The sequence below is a fragment of the Alligator mississippiensis genome, chromosome 11, assembly GCF_030867095.1.
Source record: "Alligator mississippiensis isolate rAllMis1 chromosome 11, rAllMis1, whole genome shotgun sequence".
NCBI classification, from domain to species: domain Eukaryota; kingdom Metazoa; phylum Chordata; order Crocodylia; family Alligatoridae; genus Alligator; species Alligator mississippiensis.
Window position 1 is genome coordinate 43,613,256 of NC_081834.1, and position 22,496 is coordinate 43,635,751.

General features: G+C 44.6%; 1 protein-coding gene across 1 annotated transcript in view; it reads right to left on the reverse strand.

The window, feature by feature from the left end:
- The window catches only part of REC114 (REC114 meiotic recombination protein), a 67,660-nt gene that overhangs the window by 3,214 nt on the left and 41,950 nt on the right, over positions 1-22,496 (reverse strand). The window contains exons 3-5 of the mRNA XM_019499329.2: positions 20,496-20,579; positions 5,213-5,413; positions 2,124-2,207 (exon numbers count right to left, since the gene is read on the reverse strand). Of these exons, the coding sequence (XP_019354874.1) occupies positions 2,124-2,207; positions 5,213-5,413; positions 20,496-20,579 (369 nt within the window). The remainder of the gene's footprint in view (positions 1-2,123; positions 2,208-5,212; positions 5,414-20,495; positions 20,580-22,496) is intronic.

Below are 22,496 nucleotides of genomic sequence, written 5' to 3' on the forward strand. Positions count from 1 at the left end.
AAACTGAAGTTAGGGATGGTTGAAGTATCGATGCTCTGAACCTGTGGATTCTTGAAGTCAGGGCCACCCAAGAGCTGAAAAGTCTAGAATAATTTTGAAATGACGCCTCACCTACACACAGACCTCAAAGTGCATGCACTAAAAAGGGGGCTTTGAAGTTGGACTCCAAGGCAAAAACAAACTCACTGTAAATCTCCAAAATGCAACAGAAGTGGAAAACAGTCTCAGTTTTGAAAAGGCCTTGATGCTGTCAAGGCCTATGGTACAAAGTGCCAAAGGAAAAGAATGTAATTGTATAAACAGTGCGTTGAGAGAGGGCAATAGCCATTAAGAAGCAATGTGAAGGCAAGGAAACTGCAATTTCACCAGGGAGCTTATTAAGTAGCAAAAATTTAAGAGCTGCCTGAAAATTTCTAGAGATTGAGGTGCTGGCTTCCTTGTGTAAGCGATGTCTGTTGTGAGAAGGGTTTCGTGGACTCCTACAGTCTCACTAGCAAGAAAACGTTGACCTAAGCCAAGTACCATGGCCCTGTCTTCGGATAAGAACTCCAGACCCAACTGTGACAAGTCCCAGGGAAACTTTTCGAAGGCTATTGGGCAAATTTGGCTGCCTGATGCACAAAAAATAAGTGCGCTATTTCCCTCTGAGACTTAAAGGAGTGAATGGGGTCACAGGATTCAAATCAACACAAGATGGGAGTATGCTTGGGAAGAGACTGTAAGCAGGTAAGTGTTCAGGAGTGAGAGAGCTCATGTGAGGTACTGTGCCCAAGCTGAATCATGCAGGCCACCAATTATTCTTTCTAAACAATGTGAAAAATTCTGGAAGCCATAGCTTCAGAACTAGATCTTGCAAACATGACTGGCCTAAGTGATATGGTGGTGGCTGTCCAAATTGGTAACTAACAGGGGCAAAGTCCTAGGTCCCTTATTACCTCTTGTATATCAACTCTAAAGCCCAGTGTCAAGTTTGATTGCCAAAACACTGACCACTGACAGAGTAAAGAGGAGAAAAGCAGAAGACTTTGTCAAATAAAACAAAGGAGAGAAAAAGAAGGGGATGGCTAACAATGGCAAGGTCCTGAATGAACAAGCAACCTGGGTTACTATGTAAAATGCCATTATGATTTTTTTTTTTTTTGGGGTGGGGAGGGGGATTGGCATCAAGATTTTTATTGGCACCAGTGGGAGCTGGGCTCTTGCTTTCAGGTTCGTGTGGGTTCCTAAGCTTTTACCCTAGCCCACACAGTCCATCATTGACATCTGGAGCTTCTCTGCAAACTGACTGAATTTTAAACACCCTGCCTAAATTGCATCCCTATTGATTCACACTTCACGTCTGATCAAGCTTTCTGTACAGCCAGAAAGGCAACAAAGTGAATTGCAATGAAAGTTCAGGTACAGAACAGTAGTACATAAAAGATCTTGCCCCTTTTTAATTTACGATCTTTCTATATCATTCTGGATAACTGAAAGTTCCCATTTAATTGAATACTCTGGTAATATATCCGCATATGAAAAACATTTCAAGTTATTTATTTGCTTTTTATATGCTGTCCTTCCCATCAAAAGCCCAGAGCAGCTTTCAATAAGAGAGCAGAATAAGTTATAAACAGGGGAATGAACAGAACAGAACAACTTAAAAAGGGAACTAGAGGACCAAGATAGAACCTCCCCCCTAGAACAATATTCCAGCCTAGCTTTGTTTGTTAAGTGCCTGCTCAAATAGGAATGTCGTACAGCGCTTCTGAAAGATGTCCAGGCTTGGGCTGTGGTGAACCTCAGGAGGGAAGGGAGTTTCAGAGCTGAGGAACTAGTGCTAAGAACAACCTCCCACGTATTTTCACCAAGCAGACTTGGTGCATTGATGCTATTCGCAGGAGGCTGCTCTTGGCTGACCTTGTGGGGAATAAAGGAAAAGACCGTCCATTTCATATGTAGGACCCAGCCCATTCAGGGCCTTATAAATCAAAACCAGCACCTCTGAATTGTTACTGGGAACTATTGTAGACTCTGGAGCACCGGAGTTATGTGCTCCTGGCAACCCATCCCTGGCCGAAGTTACGCCATAGCCTGTGACAAATCATCTTCCACTGCTGTCATGCGGTAGTGTTTTGTTATACCTGTGCTAGCTGTACCACAGATCTTCTTGCTTCTGGGATGTTTGTGTACAACTGAAGCGGAGGTTCCTCTAGCATCCAACTTGGCTGAAAAGTATCAGAATATAAATGTATAAAGATCAGTGCAGTCTAGCTGGAAGATCCAGGGGTATACAAAAGAAAAGAGAAGCTGCCCTGTGTGGCTAGCCCAGCCACTACAATTTTTTTCTTTCTGTATCTACATGCTTATAACTGAATCCACCATTATTAACAGTGTTGAAACAACAAAACAAAAGCTAAAAATTGTACATTTACAATGTAAAAGTAAGCCTACAACTTGCGTACAATACATGAGGAACAACATAAACCACGGTCTTACTACAATTGTGATGATAGGCATGCATTCTGCACTGCAGTGACACTATTCTGTGGCTAGAATGGCAAAACTTCACTGCAATACTATCATGCCCTGCTTTCACCTCCCTAGCCTGTTTCCACTTTTTTGGTATTGGCCTAAATGAGTCAGGCTGCCTGGGAGGTGAACTGCTGGAGCTCTCCTCTACCATCATAGATACAAAAGAAGTGAATCTGCATTTTCCACTTGGGGAATACTGGGCATTGCAGTTAGGAAGGTGGAATTGGGCTTGTAGGAGGACACAGTGAAATGAATATTGGTGACAAGCTTTCTTGTGGTTGTCAAAGAATGCTTACAACAGCCTACAACCAAAAATACTTCTAGTGAAAATAAATCCAAAGTGGCTACTTTTTAATCTGTGTTCTCCAGATCGCTTAACTAACCACTGCCCAGACCTCTGGGAGTTGGCTTGATACTGTCCAAGCTGCCTAGGAGAACCTCCTTTCTTCCGTGTGAGCCACCTTCATTTCCTGGTTTTCTCAACTGCTGTGCTGTTCTCCAGCCTACACTTTCTCACTCTGTTGCTCCAAGTGGAGTTCCAGCTTCCCATTCCCAACCCTCTACAGCAGGGGTGGGCAAAATACGGCCTGCGGGCTGGAGGCCATTCTATCCGACCTGCAGGGCCCCTAAAAAAATGTAGAAAATTAATATTTCTCTGCCTTTGGTTCCTATAAAAAATGACAGGAACCAAGGGCAGTAGGACCCAGGGGAAACATGGCAGGCTCTCCCAACAGCGGGCCTGCCGCACGCATGCCTCTCCCCCCCCCCCCCAGCTGGAAGTGGGGCTGGGTTTCTGGGCTGGGAGCACATGGCTGCCCCTACGTGGGAAGCTCAGGTAAGTGGGGGTGGGGGGCAGGGAAGAAGCATGGGGGGGAAGCAGCCCCTCCCACGCCTGGTGCCCCACACTGCAACTGCTCGCAGCCCACATGTGGCTGCCTGTGCCCACTCGAGATAGCCCCACACAGGCTGCGAGAGTCTGCAGCGTGGGGCACTGGGCATGGGAGGGGTCACTTCCCCTCCGAGCTCAGCTCTTCCCCGGTCTCCTTCCCTGCCAGGCTGGCAGTGTGGCGGGTTACAAGCTAGTGCTGAGCGTGGGGAAAAGTGGCCCAATGCCCGGCACCCCATGCTGCAGCCTCTCGCAGCCTGCTTGGGGCTGCCTATACCTGCTCCAGACAGCCCCATGTGGGCTGGGAGTGGCTGCAGCAGGGAGCGCTGGCCATGGGGTGCGCAAGGGGCCGCTGTTCCCCACACTCAGCACCAGCTTCTTCCCTGCTGGGGAGCAGGGGGTCAGGGCTGAGCATTGCCCCTGGCCTGTAACGCAGGGTGGGGGGGGAACTGGGTGTGAGTGGGCGGGCAGCCAGCAGGAGCACAGGGCCTGCACCAGTGTCCCAGAGCCAGTGCCAGTGGGGCCCAGAGCTGGGTGGCAGGAGTGCGGGGTCCCAGCCAGCAGGGGCTCTATGGAGCTGGGCCAGCTCCCCCCTCCCTGCTGATGCAGCCCAGCCCAGCTCCAGGGACCCCTGCCGGCCTGTGCCCTGCTCTGGGCCCCACCAGTGCTGGCCCTGGGACATTGGTCCCAAGACATTGGGATGTTGGTCCCAAAATGGTGACCAGGGGGTGGGGCACCTGTCATGGGGTGGGGCTACCCATGCGGCCCTAGACAGCATGCCAAAATTGGGTAAGCGGCCCTCTGCCCAAAATAATTGCCCGCCCCTGCTCTACACTCTGGTTCCAAGAACCCAGAATTCATTTCCCTTTGGTAGGAAAAGCTGAAGATGATACAGTCTCACAAGACGGGAAGAAAAAAATACTGAGCAAATTGCTGGGCACCTGGCTGAAGTAAAATAGCACATTTTGCCACAAAAATACTGAATTCTCCCCCTTGTAAAGATGCAAAATCCTATGGCAAATTCAACAACCATGGAATTAGGGTGCACACAGACCTATTCACAGGAGTCTTGTTTTGCCTCCAAAGCAAAAAATTACCCTGAGCACTACATGTGTGTAAGAGCTGATTTTTTTTAAAGGTTAAATATTTGCTTTCACGTTACGTATCAGATTCTAATATGACTTGCATCTGTTCTTAACAGATGAGTTGAGCGAATAAACTTAAAACTTACTATGTAGAATCCAGATATTGGGTTCCTTATTGAGTGATTAGGTTCTTTATTGCCACCCGTCCCTTCCCCCAAATGCAGATGGGGGGTTAGAGGCTGGCTGGGGGTATACAAAGCTGCTGCTCTGATCAGCTATGGTGCACCAGTTAATTGGAGAAAGGGTTTGTAAACTCCGGCAAAGAGCTGAGTGGCTCCTCTAATGTGGGAACTAAGGAGATTGTGAGCACCCAGATCTGAATGATAGAGTTTCTACTCTATGCACAGATGCGTGAAATCATCCAAGTTATTCCTTATTTTGCTGTTAATCATTTCTTTCCCTTCCTAAAATTAGTTCTTCCAATGATTAAAAACAAATTCAGCATTTAGGTCCTCTGTCAACTACAATTTGACATCATACTCCTTCCTGAAAGGTGTGGATTGATTTAAACAGTGGACGGCTTAACATAATATGATCTCTTTTCCTTATCCCCACCCATTACAAAAGGACCGTATCTTTATTAGAATGCGTATTAAGCTGTGGACCTAGAAGTGAGTAACTGTTAGTCTTTATTTTCCTCTCCTGGCTCCTCCCCAGCTCCACTTACTCCAGGAGGTATCGATGCATGTTGTTGCATTTGACTTTCACTGTCGGGCAACTGACTTTGACCTTGCAGCTCCTGGCTTTGCTCATCTGTTACCTGAACTGTGACATACTCTGCAAGTTTCTGCACACAATTACAGCAGTGCTCCACTGCCTGCTCTTTTGAATCTCCATCAAACTGAACACGAAACATGCGGCATTCATTCTGGGGAAAAGCCACAGAAAAATTAATCTGAGTGTGCATTCCAGTAGGTACTTGATTTTTAATTAAATCTTTATTAGTGGTAGTTAGAACCAAAAACTGAGATTACTGGAGTGCTGCATTACTGTTAAGCATGGGGGGGTGCAAATTTCTCCCTGTTGTATCTTCATTTATTCCAGTGGAGTTACGCCAGAAAGGGATTTGGCCCATAGGCTGAAGGCAGATTCAAAGTACAACCATGGAACACGCAAAAGTATGCAAGCAGTTTCTACTTTTGTGATTAGTGCTGTATCTGTGTCCTGTAGTTCTACTAGTGATACTGAAATATTAAGACTACATGTGTCCTAGTTGATTGGTTGAAAATATTTGGAACATTGACAATTTGCTGGTTTTCTATTCCAACACTAGCCAAATTGGCAAAGGGTGAATGCTCTTGTTTTGCTCTACAACTACCCATGTAAATGTTCCGAGACATAAATGGTATTTCCTGAAAGAAAGCACTCTACAGAGTAACAGCTCTTAAAGACTAATCTTAGCTCTTACATGTAAGGCAGGTCAGACCTTGTCAACTACTCAGAAGAGAGCTTGTCATAAGAAAAAAAAAAAAAGATCTCCAGCAGGAATGGGTTCTGCAAGCAGTACTTGGAAGTGAGGAACAGCTTTTATTCTGTGATTAAACAAGTATCCCATTGCAGATTTAGAGTATGCTGCAGCCCCAGTGGCAGAATCCCTAATTGCCCTGTAACCAGACCACCACCAAAGCTATTCTTTGCATCTGGGCTCCCCTATAGTCATACTAGACTATATAAACCAGAGGTGAGCAAAATATGGCACATGGACTGGATCTGGCATGTGGGCAGGTGCCCACCAAGTGCGTGGATGGGTGGCAGCTCCGGCTCTGACAGTTGGCTGATGCTAGGTGGCTGGGACTGCTTCCAGTATGCTGGGTGTGCTCTCTTGTTCGCTCTCTCACTTTGGGCTGGCAGAGCTGCCACCAGTGCAGAAATGGAAGCATGAATCTGACCACTGCTGTAGCTCCAGGTTAGGGCTCCAAGTGTGGTGGGGAGGGGGAGGGCAAGGTGTCCTTCTGAGCTGGTTGCAGTCTGCAGTTCTAATATCCCAGCCCTCCTCTCCGCCCCTGTGCCTGCAACCTGACCCAGGCACTTCAAGTTGCATTTGGGCAGCCCTCTGTGCCTGAAGCCCCAACCCAAGAGCTGCCGGTCCCATTTGGGTAGTTGTGGCCATGGCCTGCAGCTGTCAGGTTGGGACTCGGGTGTGTGGGGGGGAAGCAGGGCTTGCTAAAGCTGAAAGTGGGTGGACTCCAGCTGCACAGGGGAGTGGGGAGGGGGCAGCAGCACGTGCTAAAGCTGTCGGCGGGTTCAGACTTCCGTGCTGGTCGCAGCCTAGGGAGGGAGAGATGGAGAGAGGGAGAGAGAGCTGTAGCTGTTGACTGGTCACCAAAACTCATTAAATGGCCCACCAGCCCAAAGAATTGCCCACTCCAATATAACCAGATGTTTCTCCACCCCAGAGTCAGTTGCACTTCAGGGATGGAGAAAAAGCTCTGGGTATAGTTTGTACGTCCATGACAGTTTGTAAAGCACCTTGGGATCCTTGTGAGTAAAGACTCATCTGTATTTGGAAGCAGTTGTTAAAAAACAGCTTCCTCCAAAATCCACTACCCTCCTCCGTCCCATAAGACTTGGTGTCACCTTGCGCGCATCCTTATTCATGAAACAGCAAATAATGGGTAAATGGTAACAAAGGCTTGGTATGATGGTACTTTATAATTATATAATAAATGGAAAACGTGTATCTAAACAGTAGAACAACATATTTAGAAACTCTTTCCAGGGGGATGCTACATATTTCCAAGGTCAGTATGACAGCATGCAGCTTGATGAAGCTTGGCCACGTTATACAATAGACTTGAAACTTCAGCCCCCTGATGGAATGCTTCAAATTGATTTGAAAAAACGCACCTAAAAGGATTAAACCATTCGTTATGCATGTCTTAAGTGAGCTAGCATGCCATAAGGGCTGATCTAGACACTGAACACTATGCAGGACACAAAACCACGTGGTATGTGAATTAGTCACTGCTGTAGTGGAGAAAATTCTATACTTGAAGTTTTAAACGCAAAATGGGCTTAAAGTGCCATACATGAACAAGTCTTATTCAGACAGACAAAGCCTATTTTATCCTTCATGTTTCTGAGTCTCACAATCATTAAGCTTATATCCTATTTTTACGGGTATTTAAGTGACCAGGATCACTGGCCTTTCTCTTGATCTACATAAATACCGAGGACATTATATTGAGTTTTCAAGCCTTTGACTAATGTACCAAAAGATAAACCAGCTCTTCTCAGTAGCAAAATCCACACATTTGCAAACACAGTAATTTAAAATACAACCAGTACATAATGCGATATTAAGGAACTGCAAGTATAACCCAATTCTAATGATTTTTTAAAAAGGGAAAAATGTCAAAATGTTTTTCAGATTTTGATGACTTCTTTATCTGTCCCCTGTACTAGGAGAAGCTCCAGGATTTTTTTTCTTCAAATTTACTAAGCTGATTTGGCAATTGGATTAACTTCTCATAGTACAGAAGTGACCTGTAAAGTTTCCCCATTAAGTGTCTCTGCCTTCTGTTCCAAATGAGAAAAAGCAATCACAAATTTCCCAGTTTCAGTGAAATGATACTTAAGTGGAACAAGTCTATCTAGTTGACACCCATTGTTACGGAGACCTCCGTCACTACTTGTTGCCATGGGAAGTCTGCAGTCAATGAAATGCGTTAGCAGGCAGGAAGTTACCAAAAGAATCTAATTTTCCACAAGATGCTTTTAAAGGCAAAATCAGATGGCTTAAAAAAAAAAAAATCTACTGGGAGCTGAAAAGATACAAGGTACAAACAGAATAGAACAATACATAACAACTGAAACCATGACTAATAGAGGTTTTACATTATTAGCTATATTTTCTTGAATGTTTGCTAATTACTAATTCTCCCTCAGAGCAGCTTGTTGCCTCAAAAAATACATGCAGCTTTTTAAGTCAAATGGCACCTGACTTGTTGCCCCTCTTTGAAAAAAGGCAAGGAGGATCTGGGGAACTACAGACCAGTTAGCCTCACCTCCATACCTGGGAAGTCACTGGAGCATATTCTAAGGAAGGCCATTTGCAAGCATCTGGAGGAGAAAAGGCTGACCACAAGGAGCCAGCCTGGATTTATAAAGAACAAATTGTGTTGAACAAACCTGATCTCCTTCCTTGACAAAGTAACTACTTGGGTGGATGAAGGGAATGTTGTGGATATTGTTTATCTGGACTTCAGCAAAGTTTTGACAAAGTCCCACATGACCTCATAAATTGGAGATGTGGGCTGGATAAAACTACTACAAGGTGGACAGATGGGCCCAGTCCTGTTTATCGTATTTATTAAAAGGTTTGGATAATGGCACAGAAAGCTTCGTGAGAAAGTTTGCAGATAACATGAAACTGGGAAGGACTGAAAACATACTGGAGGATGTGAGCACAGTTTGGAAGGATCTCAAAAGACTGAAAAGCTGGGCTAGAGCTAACAATGAAGTTCAGTGTACAGAACAAATGCAAGGCGCTATATCTCGGGAGCAATAATCAAAAACTCAAATACAAAATAGGTGACACCTGGCTGGACAGCAGCACTACAGAAAAGAACTTAGGAATCTTGATAGACCACAGGCTCAGTACAAGCCTGCAGTGCGATGCAGCCACACAAAAGGTAAATGTGGTTTTGGGATGCATCAATAGAAGCATCCCTCAGTGCAAGTCACGGGAGGTGATAGTGCCTCTCTACCCAGCACTGGTTAGGCCTCATCTGGAGTAGTGTGCACAGTCTGGGCTCCACATTTTAAACAGGACTTCATAGAATCATAGAAGTCGGGTCAGAAGGGACCTTGCAGATCTCTTCAGGTCCGACCCCCTGCCTGGGCAGGAAGAAAACTGGGCTCAAATGACCCCAGCCAGGTAGGCATCAAGCCGCTTCTTAAAGACCTCCAGGGTAGGAGACTTGAGAGGTTAGAGAGGGTCAGGAGGTGGGCAACAAAGATAATGAAGGGCTTGGAAGGCAAGTCAAATGAGAGGTTCTAGACATGTTCAGCTCGTGGAAAAGGCATTTAAGAGGGTACATGATAGCAGTCTTCAAATACTTGAAGGGCTGCCATAAAGAGGGAAAGCCCCTTTTCTCTCTTTCTGTAGAAAGGAAGGCACAGATCAATGGTTTGAAATTGCAGCAAAGTAAATTTAGATGGGATATCCAGAAAAAAACTTTTTCACTGTGAGAACAGTGAAGCAGTGGAATAGACAGCTGTGAACTCTTTATCACTGGAGGTTCAAGAAGAAGTTGGACAGCTACTGTTCAGGGATGATCTTGGTGTAGCTATCTATGCCTATGTGCTACCATGGGTGTTGGCTACAGCTGAGGCTGGGACTTCAATTGGGGTGTGTCGATTCTCCTGCTGGAAGCAAAGCTGGAGATGACATAGTCAGACCAATTGCCATATTTGGTGTCAGGAAGGAATTTTACCCCATGGTCAGACTGACCAGAAATTCTACCCAAATTCACAAGTCACCAGAAATTTTGCCTGTAGGCTTAAATGGGTGGGGACACTTTTTTTACCCTCAAATTGTCAAAAATGTGAAAGATGTAGGAAACCAAATTAATGAAGCAGAGGTGCAGAATTAAGTATGTAGTATGATTTTAATAAAATGCTTTTGTATAGAAACAGTAAGACACACTACAAAGCATATTAATAACTGGAAGTGAAAGCATCTGACAAAGTAGGTTGTTGCCTATGAAAGATCTCTGAACTAGTTTCCAAGGTGCCATCCTGTCCTACCTTTCACTTGACTTCAGAATAACATGGCTAACTACCTCTGTGTTGATGACTAAAATCCTTGGAAGGAAAGAGCTACAGTATTTAAAAATGAGTCCTATTTGGTGAATTTTCTTATCAAACTTTGCCTTCTGCTGCTTATTCCAAAGAGGGTCTGTTTACCTCTTAAATCTCCCCTTGTTAAATAAAACTCTCTGATTCAGTCATCTCAACTACAATGTGACAAGACAGGGCACCTATTATAATAAAGGAAAAGGAAAGGCAACATACACATTTTAGGTACAAAGATTGATATTGGGTAAAAACTATCATTCAAGATCACAGAACAAAACTGCTAGCACTGGCATCAATTCTTAACATTGGTCTTTCACCTTCATATTAAAGTTTAATTCTGCAGGCAAAATACATAACGTTTTAATTATCTTGCTACTACACCCCCACCCTGCGCCAAATTCCTTGAAAGCCTTTAATAAAACCATAAATCCTCAAAGGATTTTTTACCTGTGAAACGCTTGTCATTGCAGTTTATCTACTTGCATACCAACATTATCCAAAACACAAGTAGGCAACAAATTCACAACTGGAAATCATCAATCACAATATTAAGTCTCCTAAAAATCTTCTAAATCACTGGGGACTTTTTTTGCAGGAATGCCACAAATTAACCCTGTACCCTGAGTGCCACTCCAATCCCCTTCTGCTCAATCTGCTCTACTCTGCTTCCTGCCCTATCAGCCACTGTGCTGCCTGTCCTCACTTCCTGATCTGCCATGTGCCCATGCCACTTATCGCACTTGTGCCTCGAGTTGACCACCCCTGTTCTAACTCATAAAGTGGCAACTGTTGGCATGGCAAACTTAAAGCTTACATGGATTAAAAAACAGGATGTCAGGCACAGCCAAAGCCTGTGCAGTACTTTAACAGGGTAATGCTGTTCTTTTTTCCTTGCTTCTTGGGTAGGTGGCTAAATCATCCGAACCACACACAACTTGGAGGAATAATGCTAGCAGTTTAAGGGAATGTCTCTCTCATGGAGTTTTCTTTCATATTTGCAGATAGCCTTAATGTTGGAGGATGGCAAAGAAAATGTCTATCTGCAAAAGTGCAAATGAAATTCTGGTCTCAGCAGGTTCCACTCCAGCTGCTCTGCCAACCATACCCATCTATGCCTACTAATGCTGTTAACCACAGATCCAGCCCCATGCAATTCCCCTTCCTTACCTCTCTCCCACCACAATATTAAATTGGGTACACACTTTAGAACCTACTAGAGTCTGGCTTAGCTGGCCTGCGATGTTTAATATATCTACATGCCAATAAGCACAGGTTTCTGCTCTGTAAGAATGGAGGAATCCCCCTTGAACAGGAAGTTTTTTCTACTGCTCTGTAGGGCTGTAAGCTTTGGTTGCTGATTCGATTCGGAGGAGATTTGGCCCGATTCGGCAGCTGAATCTCCAAATCCAAATCAAATCAGGAGACCGATAAAAAGGTCTGAATCAATCCAAAGCCTCTGAATCTATTTGGAAAAAGGTTCAGAGGAGATTCAGGTAGTCTCTGCTCGCCACCTCAGGGAGCTAGACCCAGACTCCATGCCGGTAAGTAAGGGGTGGGGGGGGACAATGGAGGGACCCCTGCCAGGTCCCATCCCCTGCCTGTTCCTCTGGCTCCCCTGAGCGCCCCCTAACCTCCACCTACTTTCCCAGCCCTGTCAATGGCTGCCCTGCCCGGCCCTAGCATCCCAGCGCTTTTGAAAAAAAAAAGAAAAGAAAAAGCCCCGCACTCACCGGCCACTGCAGCAGCCATCAGGGCCTTTGAGGGCCTGTGGCAGAGCCCCCAATGCAACACAGGGCAATGGGGGGCAGTGGGGATCACCCCCCCCCCCCGCCCTGACTGGCAGAACCTGGTGAGTACTGGGCTTTTTTTTTTTTTTTTTTTAAAGCTCCAGGATGCTGGGGGTGGGCAGGGCAGCCATTGATGGGGCTGGGAGAGTGGGTGGGGGATGAAGTGTGTTCAATTTGGAGATTTGGCCAATTCGGCAGCGGCCAAATCTATTCAGGACAGTGATTTGAATCACCGAATCGAATCACTGTCCCCTGAACTGGCTGAATCCAAATCCAAAGCAAATACTAGCCGCTTCATGCAGACCCACTGCCCTGGGCTTCTTTAGACAGTTCTCATGCAAACAAAGGGATTACCTCATTATCATAGCTGTGGCCAATCTTGCAACCCTTTCAGAGCTAAGTCTCTGGTTGCTTGTAAACCTCTTCTGACCACCACCCGAGCTCTTCTAATGCTCTCCTTTAACCTCCATCATGTTGCCCTGTGGCACTTTCCCCAGGAAGGGAGTCATTCTCTCCCACGTCTAGGAATTTTATTTGGCAAAGGATGCCTAAGAGTTCGTCCCATGGAACTGCAGGGAAGCACATGAGTAGGACTGGCACCTGAAGAAGACCAGCTCTTGTAGTAATTTCTCCCTGGTATGCCTTTTCTCGCTTTGAATTTTTCCTGCACTGCTGCAACTACCAATGGTTCTGGTTTTGGGAAGGAATAAAAGTATCTCACTGTTCCTGGAGGCTCCTCTGTTTCACGTCACCTATTTAGCTGTGGACGGATGTCAGAAAGGGTTTGTTGAAGCCCCCTGACTGATGCCAATATGCTTTCATTTATAAGCATAATTCTAGCTTGGTCTGACAGAATCTAGATGTCAAAATTTTGATTTCTCTTGTGTTGCTATTTTGATGATACCCAAGGTTTTCACCAGACTACATAAAAGATCCCTATTTAAATTAATTAGCCACTGCAGCAAGGGCTGGTGTGACTGTCATCAGACAAGGATGACTCCAATAGTGTCTGTGGTGACTGATGGTCCTACAGAGCTCCCAATTCCTGAGTGCCAACCTCTGGCTCCTAAGTGGGTGCTCTGGGTAGTGCTGCAACCAGGGAACCCAATCTCCTCTTCTTCCTGGACTTTCTGCAGGATGCTTGAGACAATGGGCCCCAGTATAGCTAAGGCAGGGCTGAGCAATTATTTCGGCTGGAGGGCCGCTTAATGAGTTTTGGTGAGGCAGCGAGGGCAGCAAGAGTAGCCCCAGTCCTTGACAGGTCCCTACCCCCTGGTCACTGTCTTGTGACTGGAAGTCCTACCCACTAACCCCTGACCATTGCCACCAGAAGTCTCTCCCCTTTCCCAGGAAGAACTCCTTTTGGGAAGGGAGGAGGGGGGTTGCTTGTATATTGTGCAAATAGGCGGGTGTGGTTGGGGTATGCGTGGGGGTGTGGTTGAGGTGTAGGGTGTGTGGGACTGCTGGGTGTGTGTGGGTATCGTGCGGGGGGGGTGAGACAGTGCTGGATGTGTGGGGGTATGGTGCGGGGTGGGCTGTGTGAGAGGGTGTAGGTGCATATGTGGCAAGGTATAGGTGTGTGTGTGGGTATGTGTGGGGTGTGTGTGTGTGTAGTTGAGGTATGGAGTGTGTGGGTATGGTGGGGGATGGGGTGTGTGAGAGCTGGGTGGGTATGGTGGGTGGGGTGTGTGGGAGGGCTATGGGATGTGTGTGGGTGTGGTGGGGTGTGGGACAGGGTGTGATTGGGGTGTGGGTGGGTTGGGTTTGTGCCTGTGGGGGGCTTCCCCCCTGCCCACTTTTTGTGATGTGGCTAAGCCCAGCCCCTCCACAGGAGCAGGAGGGTGGGGAGAGGGATCAGTGCTGCCTGCCTGGTTCGCAGCACACTGCAAGGGGGCAGGAAAGCAGTTGTTGCCAGTGGGTAGCAAGAGACGCCCCTAAGAGAAGGCAGGGTGGGGGGCAGGGAGCCAAGTCTGGCATCACTGGCTCTCTTGGTCTGTCCCACACCTGCCCAACAGGGCTGCAGCTGAGCCTGCGTTGACTTCTGCTGCTTCCATCACACGTATCTGCCTAGCAGGGCTGCACCAAGCCCACGCTGGCTCCTGCTGCTGCTCCCACCCCACCTGCCTGTCCTATGTCTGACCAGCAGACCTGTGTGAGCAGCTGAGCTCCTTCATGCCCCCCTCCAACCACACATTCTCCCACCCAGCCGTGCATATGCAGGACCAAAGCAAGCTGCAGGCAGAGCCCACCTCGCTCCCCTAAACACTGCAGCTTCCCCTCCCTACCTGCTGCCTGGAATGCTGCAGAAGGGAGAGGAGTCATTAGGGGAGCCCAGCAGTTCCCTAGGCAGCTGCAGCAGTGCCAGCAGCAGCCCTGCTCAGAAGCTGTGCCTGCTAGGCAGGCCTGGGGCCCTCCAGTGGGGGAGGCTGGGAGCATAACACGTACTGCCCCAGGTGGGAGCGGGCAGAACTCAGACCCATGCAGAGCACAGCAGGAGCAGCCACCACGGAGCTGGATACAATTAATTGGTGGATGCCTGCCTGCAGGCTGAATGTGATTAGCTCAGCCCACGGGCCATATTTTGCCCACCCCTGACCTAGGGTGACACAGTATATGGTTATCAGCCTGGTTATAGCTGGTCAACCCAGTGCCACTTCTTGCCTCCTTTTTTGGTGGTGCCCTGTAAAAGGGATTTCTAGTGCTAGCTCTTTAGTTACGCACAGGTAAGCAAAGAGGCATCTCTTCTCACCACTCCAGAAAATGTGTAGCCCAGCAGCTGTGAATAACATTCTTCAAATATCTTTGTTCCAGTTTTCGAGCACGGGGAGGGACTGACAGTTCTGTAAGGGAACAGATCAGTCCCAAAATGAGTAGCAAAGTCAGGTGTCTTTGTTAAGGTCAGTTTACTTAGCACAAAAGCCTTGACAGAGGACTTAGGCACCTTATCCCTGGAAAGAATCTCTCCTCTCTGTTCTGGGTGGTACCCCACTATGTTTGGAAGTGTGTCTGGTCTCCATTTTGCCCTTTCATCAGCTTCATCCTTGTGTTGGAGATCGGTCCCTGTTTTAAGGACAATGCTATTAGTTCTAGGTAAGTAAGTGCCCAAGCCAGTATCAGTCTGTCTATACCAAACTGGTAGCTTGCTTCAGGCCTGAGATAGCAGCACTTGCTGCCAACGGCCCAGCACCAGGGCAACTGGCTCTGATCTAGTCAGTGCCTTCCTTTGCTGCTAAACCCTACTGATGATAGTCGGTGCCTTCCTTTTTCTGCTACACCCCACTGATGATGACCTTTTGGGTTCTGTAGAGATAAATGGATATCTCCGCTATGTCTGAGGCAACTTGCACTAATTATTCAAGGTAATGTAGTTTCAACCATATATTTCTCAACAAGAAAGATTTACATGCCAAGCATTCACCTGGATGTGAATCTCCCTGACAGAAAAGGCACAGTGAGGCATGTCAACCAGGGAAGTGAAGCCACTTCAAGTCAAGCAGAGTTACAACTATAGCAGCTGGCATATGGTGCCTGTACAGAAGGGGTGTCTTCCTCCTTCGGGATGGTAGGAGTGGTGGGGTTTGGACAGAAAGCATCCAAATTACACAATTACTCAAAATAAAGACAAATAATGTCTCCCAACTACCTCTAAAATGAAAAATTCAAGCTAGAATGGCATGTCTGTCACAGCAGTAAGATTTAAGAGAAGGGCACAGCTCCTCTACCCTTTCTGCTTTGCAATGAGGAAGTGAAGGATGTATGCATGATCCTATCAAACACAGCTTTTAAAAAAACCCAGGCACATGATCACTTATAGAGGGGCCCACTCAAAGAAGTAGCTTCTACTCTCCAGAAATACAGTAAAATTGACTTCTATAAAAACAGGAAAAAAGCAAAAATAAGAGTTAAGGTCTAATGCACAGGGATAAAATGCAACTGCCTGAAACTTTCATTCACAGATATTAATGGGCTTTTGCAGAAGTAAATATTGTTAATTCTATCTTCAAGATGTGATAAGTGAAGCAAAAGGTTTAGATAATTTACCCAAGTCAAGAATCAGGAAGAAAGCCAATCTTCCAGCTCCAAGCCCTGTCCCCTCCCCTCTTTATCAGGCCTTCTGACAGCTTATAAATTTTTTTAAGCCTTTTTAAAGAGCTACAAAGCATTTATTTCTGCAACTGCTCCCCACAGATTTCCTATTAGCATCAGTGACAATTCCATACATGGAGTGGTTATAACACTGGGAAGCAAACTGGATGTGTGCACTTTTTATGGAACACAAATTATCTCTTTAGCTTATATAAGGCATCAAGAAATGTTATATCAACAAAAAAGTTTCCAACTAAATTTCCAGGATGGATTTCTAAATTATCTTTAAGAGTTTCCAAGACACTGTTAATAAAAAAAAAAAATAAGAAATTAGCAAGTTTCACTAGAAATGAAATATTCCCAATGTAGTGAATGTTAACAGATTGGTTTTCATAAATCTTTTCTAAAGTACATAATTCTGGCGATTAATCTCCATGTTTCTTTTGATGAGGATCATTCTTTAGATTCAGCACAGCTGTGAAGCAGGTAACAGGAAACAAAAAGAAAACAGAAAAAGAAAAAGCCGCAAAATAAGCAAAACCTTCTTAGGAGGAGAAAAAAAAACATTGATGTCAACAAAACAGAAAAAAGCAAGGAGCACATAGGTAAGGGAAAACAGCATTCTTTGTAGTGTGTGACAGTGTATGCCCAATATCTGTTCTGTCCGCTGAGAAGTGTGGGCACTGTCTCTGAAAAGACACAATCAGACTTTTCCTGTTTAAAACACTTTGGTTTCCCTCTCCTTGTCTCCTCTTGCAATAGCTTCTATACTTAGGTTATGGAGAGATGGATCCTTACAAGAATGGCTGGATACCAAAGTACTTTAAAACACAACATTAATACACAAACAATATACAGGGACCACCTGGTCCATATGAGAAATGCAGTCACCTCTAGTCCAAAACAGGACAACTTTTTAGCAGAACAAACCAATAAAACCATATCCTCTTGAAAATACAGAGGAACACTAAACTAACTATAACTACTCAGACCAAATTCACTCGAAACACAGCTCCTCTTCTGGAACTGTGTCCCAGAGTTTCATTTAAACATAAGCGGTTAGACTTCTAACGGTCTCATCTGAAAAATGTAGCAGTTTCCTTAGTACTATAAGGGGGCACTGGTCCAGTGTTGACTTATTAAATGGTACTAATCTAGAGATATACTAAGAGTATTTATCTCAGTATCTGGAGGTTTTCTTCTAGTAGGTCTCCTGTCTGCTAATCCAAGTTACAAGATCTAATAAAATCACCGGTCCAAGTGTTTTGGCTATCGGCTACTATTATCAGCTGATTCTTCACAGCTGGGCAAGAAATGTTAACACAATCTACTCCACCTGCAGGCATATCAGATAATAGCATAATTCACTTAACTGCTTCACCACACCTGTCCCAGCTCTTTGCCTATTGCTTAGATTATAACAAGTATCAGTTAAATGTATGAGCTGTGTAAGGACATAGTATCTTTTGGTCATGTAACAGGGCCCCTTTTGGTCAACATTATAAGGAAGGGCAAAAGGGCCTTTAAGAGGGACACCACACCTGGGAGGTACTGCTCTGATAGGCATATAAAAGAAGAGCCCCCAACAGTAAAAGGCAGAAATATATCAGTAGTAGAGGAAAGAAGAGGTCCTGCAAGAGAAACTGCTAATGTGAATAGACTTGGAGAAGGGCTGGATGGGATAAGAAATACACTAAGGCAAAGTAGGCCAGAAAGACTGGTCTAGTAAAAGCTTATTAGAGGAAGTATAAAGGGTTCTAAGGAGAGAGTTGTGCTGGAAAAGACCCAGCAGAAACCAAGTAGGGATAATAAGTAGAATAAATCTTGAAAGGACTGATGGCAAACCTAAAGGAGGCTGTAAGGGATGGTGCAGGTGTTAGGAAGTCATAGGAGCCTGCATGCTTGTTGTGAAAGGTGCTGTGCTCCTGTGAGAAAGTTTTGCTCTTCTCCAGTGACCTGTTCACTGATTTAACAACTAGATGTGGCAGCCAAGTCAAGTAGGAAAGTTGAAAGAGACCTGTCTTGTGTATGGCCCAGAAGAACTGCTTGAACCTGAGAAACTGGGGCATTGGTGAGTGGTCACAGGCCTTAATTATTTACTTTTTAATATATAATAGTACTATGCTTAGTTGCATGCTTTCACTGGAAAACAGCAGCAAGTGTCAAATGGTCTATTATTAAAAGCCCTGAAAAATGAAGGGATGTAAGCCTAGCCAGTGGCTGACTTACTTCACTTTCAAGGTTTCTGATGACATTCTCTCCCTCCCCCCCGACTCTCAAGCCTTGAACATCATAAGAGGTTATCAGCTTTGTTGTAGCTGACAGTACTGCAGCACTGTCTGTCTACCTAGTGAGCACTCTTTCCCTCATATCTGAATAAGTTTGTTATCTCTTTCACCTCCAAAGCTACATGGTTAAGCAGGGTATAGTTTTATCTTCTGGTGCTGTGTCCAAAAAAAACGGAATGAGGTGGAAGGATGCAAGGTAAGAAAGTGTTTTGTGTTCACTTGAACAAAGTCTCTTGATCATTCTTAAGATCTGTGCAACTTCTGACAATGGTGTTTATTCTTGCAAACAGTATCATATTAGCTTTCTCTTTGTTATCCAAATGCATGTTTACAACAGCAGTTACTGCCTTGTAAGCAATCTGGTGATGGATCCAAATGTATGTAAATAGAGATTATTTTTATTTTGCTAGCAGTTGTCAAAGCTAGAGCTGTGCTGGGTGTCTTTCTTTCACTTATGCCTTAATAGCCAGTATTGTTCCTCTCAGAAGATCCTGGTAAAGGAGTTAGTCATAGACTGGCTGGTACATTCTCTTATCTCAAGCACCCTGCATCATTGCCTTAAAATTATCCCATGAGGCAAAAACTGGTCTCGCCTTTCTGAACAGGTACAGTATGGTCTGCTCCCTCCAGACCTGTGTCCAAATACAGAATGAATGCTCTTGTCAAATGGAGACTGCATTGGGGCAGAGTGTGGTACTATACTGTTCCAGCAGAGGGAGTCTGAACTCCAAGGAGGTCATCCCACAGCAAGGGTAAAGCTGTTTGAGCAAATCTAGCCACTGAGAGCAAAAAGAAATCTCCCATGAAGAGGTTGCCCAGGCATAAACAAATGAACTCAGTTTTATGAAACAAAAAAGCTAACACTTGTGCAATGACTGGGCGAATAAATAAGCAACTGCCAGATCCTGAGACAAAAACACTTGTCCATATGATCAGAGGGATGAACTACTAGCACTCACAATTTCTTGTTCTCAGCTTGCTTAACAAGTGCATAGATCACCCACATCACAGGATTGCCAGACCTAACAGGAGACCAGCCTGAAACCTAATATACTCCCTTTTAAATGCACAGTCTCCAGATTGGGGAAAGAAATGGGACCCTGTAGTGACTCAAACTTGGTGTAATGAGTGCTCATTAACCACAGGGACAGTCTGCAATAAATTTTGTACCTCATTTCTCAGAGGGTTTTATGCCTCTGTTAGTCTAGAAATTAATAGGCCCTGCTCAGTGCCTGACTGCCACAGAAGCACTGAAATGGATGGCTAATAGTTGGGTTCACCAATTAAGCATTTAAATGGTGTTCACTCATAACACAAAGCAGGCAGTAGAGCCAAAGGGCTTCCATGCATTTCAGCAGTTGATTCATCTGCACATACGTTTAGTTTATCATGAAATCAATACCCAAAACTTTGAGACCAAGATGGTGTAATAGTGATGAAAATTCTGATCTACCCAATATGCACAGCGGTGAAATATGCTGTATTGGCAAACTATGTCATAAATGAGCAACTGCAGGCTTTTAAAAAGAAATATTATGTTCCCTAGTACCAGTGAGCCATGGGACAATAAAGAGCAAAAAAAGAAATCTAGTCCTACTACTGCAACCACCCTCTTGGGCAAGGACCCGCTTAAATCTAACTAACTGTACATAAATAATCTAGGTAGCAGAGCTGCTGTTTAAACAGCACAACTTGGGACATGTCCAAAGATGTTGCAGACCTAGGAAAACCTTGTAATATAATGCAACTCGTACTAATCCATAACACTTCATGAGTCCAAGGGTCTGTAGGTATTAACTAGCATCTGGAAGAGTAACCAACTGGTTGATTTATCACTCTCTGAACTTTTCACTTTTTAAACAGTAAAGTAACTTGCTGTACTTTTGTTCTTCACATTTAACTTGTCCAAAATCAGTACCACAGCTACTGTTTAAAACTTGACGACACCCAAATTTAGCCATCAAATACTAGCAACAATGCAACTAACCTTAGACCTTGAACCAAACAACAGGCAATCTGTTCTTCTTACTATCTTCAACCATGTATGGGCACTGATTAATGAAAAACCTTCCTAAAATCAAGCAAGAAAAAAAGCAAGTGGTAATTTTTATTTTTTTTTTTTTATCCCCCCCCCCCCCCCGCCCCTTTGAAAAAAACAAACTTTAAAGCAAAGGACACACACAGTTAGGCAAGCTATTAAATGGGCTGAACCATGATTTCTAAAATACTGTATGTATATTAAGATGAAATTAATTCATATACATTAGAACTACTTGAAAAACATGACCTATTATAACACATTGTTAATAATAGAACAGTTGCATGCAAGATCTAAATATGGCAAAACTGAAATCCTGAATAGTATGAATTTGAAATACAACTACAGTAGAGCCAGTATGGTGAAAATAAAGTTAAGCATATTTCACAGATAATATGTGGTGACTGGCACTTTGACATGTACCATATAATGGCTTCAACAAAAAGCTTTGAACTCCACTCTAAAATCCTATGAAGTAGCCTAAGAGGGCACGCAAGCCTTGAAAATACAATACCAGTTGGCTCATCTTGGGTTAAATGAGATGCATCATAAGAACATGCTGAAGTAATTAAAATGAGCACACATTCTGGCAATTTAATAGAACTCCCAAGGCTCCAGTTGTGTGAGGAGGTTCACAGTCAACCTAAACGGAACAACAAGCTAAAACATCTTGGTTATGGTAAAAACCAATCCTTACATCTGAGAAGCTGACAGTGTATAAACAGGAGCATGGCAATTGGCTTTGCACCTCAGTGCTGATCCAGAGAACACTGTACACTGAATACTAGACTTCAGTTGAACATCAGACTTCAATTGTGGAACTCAAGTGCACTGTTGTGCAGGACAAAAAGTCCTAATTCCATCTAACGTAGTTTGATCACTTTTCCCCTTTATAGTTTAGACTATGAAGTAAGTACCTTAAACATCAAAGAATTCTGTTTTCCCCATTAGCTTCGTGGGATACAAGTAGCACATCGTTACAGCAGAGGTTTACAACTCACCTTTGTGTTTTGAGCTAGATCTAGACCTACAGAGTGTATTAAATTCTATATTCAACCTGCCTTAGACCAACATGGCTACAACCTATACCCCTAGATCTAGCCTGAGGCACAAGGAAGCCAACTGTTGGGCAACTGATGACTCTATCACACAGCCCTTGCTTTCGCCCCCTGCCACTGAGGGCTATGCCCACCAGAGCCCCTGATTTTTGTGGCAGGCCACATCCATCACTAGCCATGTTTCTAAATTCCCTGGCCCAGCAGCAGCTGGGTAGGTAGGATGGAGCAGTCTGCATTCAGCCCATATGCTGTAAGTATAATACCCCTGCTCAATCGGAACAAAAGCTGAAGCTTTGTTGTCACCTGAAGTTAGGACACATTCTTTTAAAATCCATCTTGGAAAAGGAATCTATGTGAAATCTTTATCCCTTCATAAATAAAGGTAGGTTGCAATGCTCAACAAAGTAAAAGTTTCACAGTTGCTGCTGGGGAGGTCAGGAAAACCTCAAGTGAACAACAATTTTTTTTTTTAATTCATTTTTCAAAGACACTTTACATGAGCATGAATGACTTCCTCTCCTTGCACTCCATTTGTACATTTACACAGACACACTTTCAGCAAATGGCACAGACAAAAGAAACTCAAAGTGAAGATGTCAGGAATGCAGCTCAGAAGAATATTTGGAGACAAAAGGAAGCTGAAAGTAAAACAAATACAGGGAGTGAGTAACAAGGTGGCACAAGGGGGAGTTAGATAAGCTTGATCCTGAGCCCTAAGTTGATTTAAAACAACAGCAACTGTCAACCTGTTTCAAGCCAAATGTTTATTGCATGGATTTTTAATGAAATGTCACAAACTTCCTAGAACAAGGTTTCTAATGCTTTAACAAAGCATCAGCCACTTAATAGAGACTGTCTGGTGGAACACCTTCCCTCCCATTATTGAAGTTAT